This window comes from Zophobas morio, unplaced genomic scaffold, assembly GCF_036711695.1.
Source record: "Zophobas morio isolate AGI-343-1 ecotype UQ-CSIRO unplaced genomic scaffold, CSIRO_AGI_Zmor_V1 ptg000006l, whole genome shotgun sequence".
Classification (NCBI taxonomy): Eukaryota; Metazoa; Arthropoda; class Insecta; order Coleoptera; family Tenebrionidae; genus Zophobas; species Zophobas morio.
The window spans coordinates 5150579-5163278 of NW_026972111.1; the positions used below are offsets into that span (position 1 = coordinate 5150579).

Sequence of the window (12700 nt, forward strand, 5' to 3'; positions counted from 1 at the left end):
AAATTAAGACATTTTACAATTTGTACCTTTGAAAGGTCTCATACTAGTGGGAGCTGGCCAGTAAAAACAGCAATAAATGCTCGTCTTATTTATTTATCACAAAATCCGAAACTCCAACTTGGAAGGGGTCAAAAACAGTCTTGTAGTTTATAAAATATAATAATTCCAAAACATTAGTAAAAACTAGAAAATATTTTTTCAAAAATAAAATCTTAATCTCTATAATCACATTCATTTTTTGATCTAATGGTTATGACACAGAGGATACAGAGTCCTTTTGAAAGATATAATATCCTTGAAGTCTGATTGAATCGGAAGAGTTTGAAGTACCTTATAATACTGAACGTTATTTTTAGGCCTGTACGTCTTAATAATGATCTCTCTAACACGTTTTCTGCAAAGTTCCATTAGCATAGGAACCACTGGATATTTATCAGGATCCATGAACGATTTTAACTCGTCGTTTTCGAACAATAACCCATACTCAGTCAGATCGAAAATGGAGGCTTTGACGGGTTCTCGTAAGGCGAAATTAGCAAACACCAAGAAGATAATGTTTCTGACGAGATCTGGATCATACTGGGTGTTCAAAACAGGAACGAAGGTTCGGATGAGTGACGGAACTGCTATTTTGACATCATAAATGACTTTGGGGATGATAAGACACATTAGGTTCTTGAGTTTTGGGAGACGTCTAGAGGCGAATATAGTAAAGTCTAAGTGGGACTCGAAGGAGTAGAAGAAAGAGTCTGTTAAAGTTATGTCGTAGTTGCAGGGTTTGGACAGATCCATGTGGAGAAGAATTTCGAATAAGTCGCAATAACCGTACTTGAAGTAGATCTGGTGGATAGCTAAAGCGTTTAGATCGACTCCATAGCTAAGCATGCAACAGATCAGCTGAGTGATGGCCTCCAAAGAATTATCAGTGTAATCGAAAATGTCGATGATGTAGTTAATAAGAAGCGAGTCTTTGGCGTGGATTTGGTCCACAAGAGTATCAGCCACAGTACTGTCAAACAACGCCAACAAATTTTTTGTTACAGCTTCCAAATTCTTGAAGTATTCGCAGTCGAGGATGTCGATTTCGTAGGTCTCGAATATCTCCTGGATGACAAAATCAAACTTCTTGATGAAGAGAGTGAAGAATTCTGGGTAGTCTTTAATCGTGCAAAGAAACTCTTTAGCGTCAGGCTCGTTATAGTTAACCCCAGAAGCAATCTCCACCAGGTGAGGAAACGGCAGAGATTTCCCCTCCAAAGCTTTAATGAACGTCTTCAAGCTGAAATTCTTCTCGTAACCCTCCAACTTGTGAAGAAATATTTCCTGTACCTCTGGCTTGTCGTTCGAGCACGCAGCTATGTCGAAACACGTGATCACCTCAAAGGGCTCCCACAGCGACAAATACGTCAGAAATACGCACCAGCCCTTTTCGATTTTGAGATAGTCGGCTTTGATGTTGGGGTCTGCGCCGAAGAAGAGCAGCATCCAGATCTCGTCGATGAGCCCCCGTTCGCAGGCCCAGTGTAGAGGGGTTTCTGCTTTGGAGTTTTGGCCGTTGACGTTGAGGCCGCGTTCGATGAGGCACTCGGCCACTTGGATCCAGTCGTTACCCACGGCCCAGTGCAGCAACGTGCTTCTGTCGTCGAAATTGGCAAAAATATCACACCCTGCTTCTATCAGTCTGAACACGTAGTCTTCCGAATACGAGTCGTACATGAAGGCCTCCATCAAGGGAGTATTGCCTCTGCAGTTTCGGGAGTTTCTGGGGACTTCCTTCAGGCTGAGGAGATAATCCAGAACGTCGTACCTGGAAATGGTTCATGATTAAACTTGACAGGGTTTTGCGAGGAGGTTACATGTCGTGTCTTTGTTGGTTCATCACTGCTAGATGGAGAAGCGAGTTTTTGTTGCTATCACAGGAAGCGAAGCGTTTTCCGGTCTTTTTCAGCTGCTTGAGTTGGTCTAGGTCATTGTGTTGCACTGCGAGGATTAAATCTTCGGAGAGTCGAGACTGGATAAGGTTAGTTTTTGAAAAATTGGGACAAGGTGGTGAAACATACTTACGCGGAGCCACTTTTTGTTTTTTAAATATCTAACGAATGATGACATGAGGTTAATGTGTTATTGATTGGGGGGATTCTGCGCTTTGTGCCCAAGTGCTTCTGGGAATATCAACAGACTTTAAAAAAAGAATAAATGAGATTAAATAAACTAAATTTATTATGTAATGTATAATTACCAGATAATTACAAATTTTGAAACACTCTTTAACAAGTTTGCAAAGTAAAATATGAGAAATTTTACAGAATTTTAATACTTTTCGTGTTCATAACTTTAGTTTTGTTTATGAAGTGTGGTTTTTCGAGTTAAAGAAAAAAATTAAGAAAAGTAGTTTTTCTGCCATGTATCCATGGTGGATGCGCCGGGCGACCGTGCTCTGACTTGTTGCAATGTTATCGATTTAACCACATGTCAGAAGCTATAGTTACAAGCATAAACAAGCAGACAAAGGCAGCACATGGAATGCATTGAACGCAAAAGTTGCGCATTCGTGCCGACTTCCTCAACACACTCTGCAGTGGCAAGGCGCAAAATCAGAGCAATGTCAACATCTAACCTCAATGTGTTTCCTGCTAAAAATTTCAGAAATGGAACGCCCCGAGTAAAATGTACTCTTACACTGTACGCTGTGTTCAAAAATCTGTTTTCAGGTGTTGTTATCGACGAAATAGTCCGAGTTTCCCCAGTTTATAGGTCAAGCGGATCCTTATGGAATCAAAACAATAATTTGCTTCTACTCGCTGCAAACACGAAGAAAGCGGCGAAAACAGAAAAGGCTTTATAGGTTATTTATTATCGTTATTATTATTATTGTCACTCAGTCTCACAGTTCCATTTCCAAGTAACAAATATCAGTCTGCTAGTAATTTGGAAGGCAACCACTTTTATATATGCAAAGATTCCTAATGAAAAATAATATTTATCATGTTTTAGGGGTACATCTATTGAAAGTCGAAGTTTAGGAATGAGAGGTGCTTTGTTTGTTGATCCTTAATTGTCTAATTCTTATTAGATTGTAGTTTCATTCAAATACACTTCCATTTTTTTCACTGAATGTTTAATGAGTGATATACCGTAGTCCAATGATTGACACAATTATTATTACTTTTAAAAAGTAATTCGTTGAGTTACTCATTACTCAGTATAAATAGTAATTCATTACAATTACAAATTACTTTTAAAAAAATTGATCGAAAGTTATTTCGATAGAACTTCCCTCGCTTTTGAAGTACGGTCCAAATACTGCTTCTCTGAAAAATAATAAATTTTTTTTTCGTGATAACCTTTATGGAGTAAAAATAATATAGAAGGTATTAGTCAGTAATAGAAAAAAAGAAGATTCCACATTCTTAAAAAAAAGACATTTGGGGCCCCCGAGAAGGTTTTCATATAAAAAAAAAGACATTTGGCGCCCCCGAGAAGGTTTTACTTACATTTTTAAGAAAGACAGTTGGTCTTCCGAGGAGGTTTCTCATTCTAAAAGAAACCTTAGGCACCACCGAGAAGGTTTTACATTTTTAATAAATACAATTGGGAAGCCGAGAAGGTTTCACATTCTTAAAAAAATACATTTGGGGCCCTCGAGAAGGTTTTCCACTTTTAAAAAGACAATTGGGACCCCCGAGAAGGTTTCACATAAAAAAAAGTTGATTGGAGCCCCTGAGGTTTTGCATTTTTAAATAAGAAGTTGGGATCTTCGAGTAGGTTTCACATTGGAAAAAAGACATTTGGAGCCCGCGAGAAAGTTTTCCATTTATTAAAAATACAGTTGGGACCCCCGAGAAAGTTTCACATTAAAAAAAAAGACATTTGGAGTCCAGGAGAAGGTTTTACATTAAAAAAAAGACAACTGGAACCCCTGAGAAGGTTTCACATTCTTAAAAAAATACATTTGCCCCCCCGCCCCGAGAAGATTTTCCATTTTTAAAAATACAGTAACCCTTTTCTTTTTTAAAACAAGACAGATGGGACTTCAGAACATTAAAAAATCGAGAAATGGAAAAAAATAAAGAAAATACAAAATTAAAACAAAAAACGAAAATCAAAAACTGTAAATTGAAAAACTGTAGAAACGAAAAATTGAAAAATCGAACTCGTCATAAATAGCAAATGGAAAAATTGCAAAATCTAGAAACTGAAATATTCGAAAGTTAGAAAATTGGAAAATTGAAAAATCTTAAAATGAAAACACAAAGTTACGTCGTAAAAACGAACAAACAAAAAAAATGAAAAATTCAGAAATTGTAAATCGAAAAATTGAAGAAACAAAAAAATGAAATATTGAATAATCGCAAATCTAAAAACTGAAAAACCGAAAACCTGAAAAACTAAAACGAAAAACAGAAAAATTATAAAAGTGAAACGTTGAAAAACCGAATAATTGAAAAAATAAAGAAAATAAAAACCCAAAAATTGCAAAATCTAAAAACTGAAATATCCAAAAGTTGGAAAATCGGAAAACTGAAAATTTTTAAAAAGAAAACATGAAGAGAGAAAAATTGAAAATGAAAACTCCAAGAGTTACATATAATAAAATTGAAAAAAAAATGAATAATTGAAAAATTGCAAATCAAAATATTTAAGAAACGAAAAATTGAAAAAAATTGAAATTAAAAAACAAAAACTTATAAAATCGGAACACTGAGACATCGAATTGTAAAAATAAGAAAACAAAACCCGAAATGAAAATTTGAAAATCGAAAATTTGAAAAAATGAACAATTTAAGAATCCAAAAATTGAAAAATTAAGAAGTGAAAACTTGAAGAATTTTAAATCGAAAAATTTAAGAAATCAAAAAATAAAAAATTTGAGAATCGTAAATCGAAAATCAGAAAAAATTAAAATTGAAAAACCAAACAATTATAAAAAATTGAGTAGTTGAAAAAATTAAGGAAATAAAAACCGAAAAATTGCAAAATCTAAAAACTGAAATATCCAAGAGTTGTAAAATCGGAAAACTGAAAAATTTGAAAATTAAAACTCGAAGAGTTGCATGTCGTAAAATTGAGAAACAAATGAAAAATTGAAAAATTGCAAATCGAAAAATTTAAAAAATTTAAATCAAGAAACAAAAAATTATAAAATCCGTACTCTGAAAAATCAAAAAATTGTAAAAATAAGAAAATAATAAAATAATAATAGAATCCGAAACGAAAATGTGCAAATCGAAAATTTTAGGAAATGAACAGTTTAAGAACCGAAAAATTGAAGAAACAAAAAAAATAAATTTTGAAAAATAGCAATTCAAAAACTGAAAAAACGAAAACCTGACGAAATTATAATTGAAAAATCGAAAACAGAAAATAAAACCCAAAAAATTGTAAAATTTAAGAACTGAAATATCCAAAAGTCAGAAAATCGGAAAAATGAAAAATTTTAAAATGAAAATACGAAAAGTCATAAATTTGAAGAAACAAAAAAATGAAAAACTGAAAAATTGCGAATCAAAAAATTCAAGAAATGAAAAATTGAAAAAAATTGAAATTAAAAAACAAAAATTATAAAATCGGAACACTGAAAAACCGAAAAATTGTAAAACTAACAAAATAAAAATCTAAACGAAAATTTGCAAATCGAAAATTTGAAGTAATAAACAATTTAAGAATCGAAAAATTGAAGAAACAAAAAATGAAATAGGTATTAAAAAATCGCAAATTGAAAAACTGGAGAAACGAAAACCTGAAAAAATTAAAATAAAAAAATAAAAAAATTATAAAAACAAAAAATTGAATAATTGGAAAAATAAAGAAAATAAAAACCGAAAAATTGCAAACTCTAAAAACTGAGATATTCAAAAGCGGAAAATCGGAAAACTGAAAAATTTTAAAAAGAAAACACAAAGAGTTGCATGGTTTTAAAATTGAAGAAACAAAAAAAAATAAAAATTGAAGAAACGAAAAAATTGAAATTAAAAAACAAGAAATTATAAAACCTAAAAATTGCAAAATCAAAAAACTGAAATATCCAGAAGTTGGAAAATCGGAAAGCGATACATTTTTAAAAAAGAAAACACGAAGATTTGCATGTCGTAAAATTGAAGAAACAAAAAAACTAAAAAGTGCAAATAAAAAAATTGAAGAAACGAAAAACTAAAAAAATTAAAATTATAAAACAAGAAATTATAAAATCGGAACATTGAAAAATCGAAAAATTGAAAAATTAAAAAACTGAAAAGTTGCAAAATCGAGAAAGTAAAAGCTCCATAAATTCCAAATCGAAGAAATGAAGACGCGAAAAATTGAAACATTGAAAAACCATAAATAAAGAAAGTAAAAAATCGAGAAAAAATAATTAATCAAAAAATTGGAAAGAAGAAAAAACGAATCGAATCGCAAAATTAGAAAACCCAAAAATTGTGAAATTGAAAAATTATAGAATCGTCAAAATTGTAAAGCCGAAAAGCTGTAACATTGAAATATAGAAAAATTATAAAATTAGAACATTTAAAAAGCAAAAAATTGTACAAGTACAGAAAAGAAAAAACGAAAACAAAGAATTGTTATTCGAAGAATTGTGAAATTAAAAAACCGAACAACTGAAAACTCGTGAACTCGCAGATCGAAAAATTGCAAAATCTAAAAACTGAAATATCGAAAATTTGGAAAATCGGAAATCTGAAAAATTTTAAAATGAAAACACGAAGAATTAAATGCATGACGTAAAATTGAAGAAACAAAAAAAAATGAAAAATTGAAAAATTGCAAATCCAAAAACTGAAGGAACGAAAAACTGAAAAAATTTAAATTAAAAAACAAAAAATTATAAAATCAGAACATTGAAAAATCAAAAAATTGTTAAAATAAAGAAACTAAACACCGAAACGAAAAATAACAAATCGAAAATTTTAAAAATTAAAAATTGAAAACTTGACAAATTTTAAATCGAAAGATTGCAGAAACAAAAAATGAAAAATTTATAAATCACAAATCGAAAAATTGAAGAAACGAAAACCTGAAAAAAATTAAACTGAAAAACCAAAAAATTATAAAATCAGAACCCTGGAAAAACAAATAATTGAAAAAACAGAGATAATAAAAAATCGAGAGGAAAAATTGCTAAACTGGAAAATTAAAAATTGAATACTCAAGAAACTCAAATCAAATTGAAACATTGAAAAAATTAAACTTAAAAAACAAAAAATTATAAAATCGGAGCACTGAAAAATCGAAAAATTGTAAAAATAAGAAAATAAAAACCGAAACGAAAATTTGCAAATCGAAAATTGAAGTAACGAAAAATTAAAGAAACACAAAATTGATATACTGAAAAATCGCAAATCGAAAAACTAAAAAAAATAAAATTGAAAAATAAAAAAGATATAAAATCCGAACATTGAAAAATCGAAAAATTAAAAATAAAGAAAATAAAAATCCAAAAATTGCAAAATCTAAAAACTGAAATATCCAAAAGTTGGGAAATCGGAAAACTAAAAATTTTTAAAAAGAAAATATGAAGAGTTGCATGACGTAACATTGAAGAAATAAAAAAATGAAAAATTGAAAAACCGCAAATCGAAAAATTGAAGAACGAAAAATTGAAAAAAATTGAAATTAAAAAACAAAAAGTATTAAATCAGAACACTGAGAAATCGAAAAATTGTAAAAGTAAGAAAATAAAAATCGAAACGAAAATTTGCACCTCAAAAATTTGAAGAACTGAACACTTTAAGAATCCAAAAATTGAAAAATTAAAAAGTGAAAACTCGAAAAATTGAAGAAATAAAAAAATCAGAAATTTAGAAATCGCAAATTGAAAACTTGAGAAAATTAAAATTGAAAAACCAAAAAATTATATAATCCATACATTGAAAAATCGAACAATTGAAAAAATAACGGAAATAAAAACCGAAAATTTGCAAAATCTAAAAACTGAAATATTCAAAAGTATGATAATCGGAAAACTGAAAAATTTACAAATCAGAACTCGAAGAGTTGCTTGTCGTAAAATTGAAGAAACAAATAAATGAAAAATTTTAAAAATATGAATTAAAAAACAAAAAATTATAAAATCCGAACAATGGAAAGTCAAAAAATTGTAAAAATAAGAAAATAATAATAAAAAACGTAACGAAAATTTGAAAATCGAAAATTTGAGGAAATGAACAATTTAGGAACCGAAAAATAGAAGAAACAAAAAAATGAAATTTTGAAAAAATCGCAATTCGAAAACTGAAAAAACGAAAATCTGAAGAAATTATAACTGAAAAACCAAAAAATTATAAAATTGAGACATTGAAAAATCGAATAATTGAAAAAATACAGAAAATAAAACCCAAAAAATTGGAAAATTTAAAAACTGAAAATACGAAAAGTCGTAAATTTGAAGAAACAAAAAAATGAAAAACTGAAAAATTGCGAATCAAAAAATTGAAGAAATAAGAAATTGAAAAAAATTGAAATTAAAAAACAAAAATTATAAAATCGGAACACTGAAAAACCGAAAAATTGTAAAAATAACAAAATAAAAACCTAAACGAAAATTTGCAAATCGAAAATTTGATGTAATGAACAATTTAAGAATCAAAAAATTGAAGAAACAAAAAATGAAATATTAAAGAATAGCAAATTGAAAAACTGGAGAAACGAAAACCTGAAAAAATGAAAATTGAAAAATTAAAAAATTATAAAAACGAAAAATTGAACAATTGGAAAAATAAAGAAAATAAAAACCGAAAAATTCCAAACTCTAAAAACTGAGATATCCAAAAGTGGAAAATCGGAAAACTGAAAAATTTTAAAATGAAAACACAAAGAGTTGCATGTTTTTGAAAATTGAAGAAACAAAAAAAATTAAAAATTGCAAATTAAAAATTGAAAAAACGAAAAAATTCAAATTATAAAACAAGAAATTATAAAATCGGAACATTGAAAAATCGAAAAATTGAAAAACTAAAAAGACGAAAACCTGAAAAAATTAAAATTGCATAACCAAAAAATTATAAAATCGAAACATTGAAAAATCGAATAATTAAAAAAATAAAGCAAATAAAAACCGAAAAATTGCAAAATCAAAAACTGAAATCTCCAAAAGTTGGAAAATCGGAAAGCAACAAATATTTAAAAAAGAAATCACAAAAATTTTCATGTCGTAAAATTGAAGAAACAAAAAAAAATTGCAAATCAAAAAATTGAAGACACGAAAAACTCAAAAAATTGAAATTACAAAACAAGATATTATAAAATCGGAACACTGAAAAATCGAAAAAAAAACGCGAAAAATTGAAAAATTAATAGAGATTGAAAACTTGAGAAATTTTTATTCCAAAAATTGAAGACACAAAAAATGGAATATTGAAAAATCGCTAATCGAAAAATTGCAGAAACGAAAACCTGAAAAAATGAAATTGAAAAACCAAAAAATTATAAAATCAAACCACTGAAACATCGAATAATCGAAAAAATAAAGAAAATAAAACCGAAAAATCACAAAATCTAAAAACTGAAATATTAAAAGTTGGAAAATCGAAAAACTGAAAAATTTTGAAATGAAAACATGAAGAATTGCATGTCATAACAAGGAAGAAACAACAAAAATAACAAAAAAAAAATAATCGAAAAATTGAAAAAATTGAAATTAAAAAACAAAAAATCAGAACATTAAAAATCGAAAAATTGAATAATATAAAACTGAAAACGTGAAAAATTTTAAATCGAAAAACTGAAGAAACGAAAACCTGAAAAAATTAAAAACCAAAAAATTAAAAAATCGAAACACTGAAAAATTGAAAAACTATGTACCTACTGTTTTTTAGTTTATGGAGGTTATTAGACAACAAAAAACGCTAATAATGTTTATATTTTTTCACAGAAGCGCGATTTAATGGGCTGCACTTCAGAGGCGAGGAAAGTTCTGCCGAATAACCTTCGACCAATTTTTTACTTCATAAAAAAACTGATAAGCATTTCCGATTCTGCTTCCAGTAATGAAGGAAACCCTTCGATTTCCATGTTCGAGATTCTACTGCATATTCTGATTTTCCAGACCTCGTTTCTAGATTCTTTATGATAATATCTACGTTGTGTAGGTGGAACATCACGCAGATTTCAACCTTTAAAGTCTACCTCTGCCACACTTTTCCAGATTTAACACACTACTTTAATTAGTTTTCACTATTTTTTATTAATATTGAAACACAATTTTTCATTTTCTCTATCAAGACGTCTTCAGAATCAACAATTTGACGCAAAGCTATTTTTAGCGTTCCTCATTTCGTTTCTTGTTAATATCATCTGGAAGTTTGTCAGTTCATCTTCATTAATTCCGTTTCAACTTCTATCTAATTTCTTGCAATTTCTCTTTGGAATTCTAATTGTGCTCTCGGTTCTGATGTAACAGAGCTGGTTTGACGAATGGCGAATTTCAAGTTTTCTCGACGTTTCATAGTTCCTAGGGTATGAAAAGATAGGTCTCCTGTGCCCGTATTAACTTTAGTTGTAGAAAAACAGAGAAAGAAATCAATGTCTAGTTACGTTTTTGCATACATGTATAAAACAACAAAGTAAATAAAGCGAAAATATTTTTGGGAAGTTTGTACCATAGCTACCATCGGTGTGTATTGTGCTAACACCGCTTTGAATAAAATTTGCATATCACGTGCCTTTTTATCATTTATTCCGACCTCTTGCCTTCCTTGAACGTTCGGTTTATTTCTACTTTCCATGTATAATATTTATTAAACAAAAATCAAAAATGTATAAAAATGCACATTGAATTTGACACATGAATCAATATGGCGGCGCACTGTTTAAATAATCTGTAGACAAAAATTACTTCGTAAGTATTATCTTTTTTGTCTCTTTGTCCGTCCCCGTTTGGAATTTAATATCTCCTACCTATTTAAATGGAGTAATTTAGATCCATCTCTCCCATCTACTTTGATATGGATGCCGCATCCCCGACTCATCGGGTGTGTGTGGGTGGCGTGGGTGACTGGATTAGTGTTTTATAGTGGAAAAGGGAGAGTTGAAAGCACCGCACAAAATGTTCCTCTCTGCATAAAGTATGTAACGATGGCAGCATATTAAATTCAGAGCGAAATTCGGTACAATTTGTCTAGTAAATAGTGCAGAATATCGGTTCAAACACACCCACGCTGAACAGATCGTCAATATTCAGTTTCTGGGAGCCTAGTTATCCACAGATGCAAAGAACGACTGCAACACACTTGAAAAAAATAAAATCTGAGGGCACGGTTTTAACTTCCAAGAATGCACATTTTGATGTAAGATTAAATCTAGGAGAGTGTGACTGGGCAAAATTTTAACTTCAACATTCGGAAATTTAAATCGTTCGTGAAAAGTTTTTAGTTGTCCATCGGGCGATGGCTACTTTAATGTTTTCTCGACGTTTCATGATCGCTAGAGTACTAAAAAATAGGTTTCACATTTTAGTTTGTCTGCCGTCTATCCGGATTTTTTTAGATACATAGTAAATGCTATTTAAATTATATAAAATGACGTATTTCTCCATTTGTGGTTTATGAATTCGTGTTGAATTTTTCGGCTTTTCAATTTCCCGATTTTTCAACTTTTGACTCTTCAATTTTTCGATATTTCAGTTTTGGGACATTTTAGTCTTTTATTCTTCAATTTTCCGATTTTTCATTTTTCAATTTCTCAATTTTTCGATTATTAAATTTTTCGATTTTTAACGTTCCTAAAGTTTCAATTTTTAGATCTCTCATTTCTCGATTGATTGATTTTTTGATTTTCCCATTTCCCGATTTCTCGACTTTTCAATGTTTCAATTTTTCAAATTCTCAATTTCTCGATTGATCGATTTTTTGATTTTCCCATTTTTCGATTTTTCGACTTTTTAGTGTTTCGATTTACTACTTTTTCAAATCTTTTTGGAATTTTTCAATTTTTCGTTTTTTCAATATTTCAATTTTTCAATTTTTCAAATTTTTCGACTTTGGTATTTTAATTTTTCAATTTTTCGGTATTTTAGTTTTGCCATTTTTCAATAATTTTTCGATTTTTAAACTTTCAGATTTTTCGATTTCCAGATTTTTCGATTTTTCAGTTCTTCCACATTTCTATTTTTCAAATTTTGGATTTTTCAGTTTTTCGGCTTTTAGATTTTTCGATTTTCCGATTTTGGCCTAATTCGATTTTTCGACTTCTTGACTTTACGATTTCTCGATGTTTCATTTTAAAATTTTTTTTGGATGTTTCAATTTTTCGATTTCTCAATTACTCGATTAATTAATTTTTTTGGTTTACCCATTTTTTGATTTCTCGATTTTTCAATGTTTCGAGTTTTCAGTTTTTCAATTCTTCAATTTTCGATTTTTCAATTTTTCTTCAATTTTTCAGTTTTTCGGTATTTTAGTTTTGCCATTTTTCAATACATAATTCGATTCTTCATTTTTACAAATTGTTCGATTTTGTATTAAAAAAAAAAAAATACAAAATCGAAAAATTATAAAAAATTTTTTTTTATAATTTTTCGATTTTTAAATTTTTAGATTTTTCGATTTTTCAGTTCTTCCACAATTCTATCTTTCAAATTTTCGAATTTTTTAATTTTAGATTTTTCAGTTTTTTGATTTTCGACATCTTGATAATTAGATTTTTCGACTTCGGCTTTTAAATTTTTCGATATTGTAGTTTCTAAACTTCTCGATTTTCCGATTTT

General features: G+C 29.0%; 1 protein-coding gene across 1 annotated transcript; it reads right to left on the reverse strand.

Annotated features, from left to right (window-relative positions):
- Positions 1–6: 6 nt before the first annotated feature.
- On the reverse strand, positions 7–2331 carry LOC135123390 (uncharacterized). Its single transcript, XM_064047995.1, has 4 exons — positions 2240–2331; positions 2065–2179; positions 1857–2011; positions 7–1807 (listed from the first exon to the last, which is right to left on the reverse strand). Exons 2-4 carry the CDS (start codon positions 2107–2109, stop codon positions 244–246), a joined length of 1764 nt encoding a protein of 587 aa, XP_063904065.1. The 5' UTR covers positions 2110–2179; positions 2240–2331; the 3' UTR covers positions 7–243.
- Between the last annotated feature and the right edge of the window lie 10369 nt (positions 2332–12700).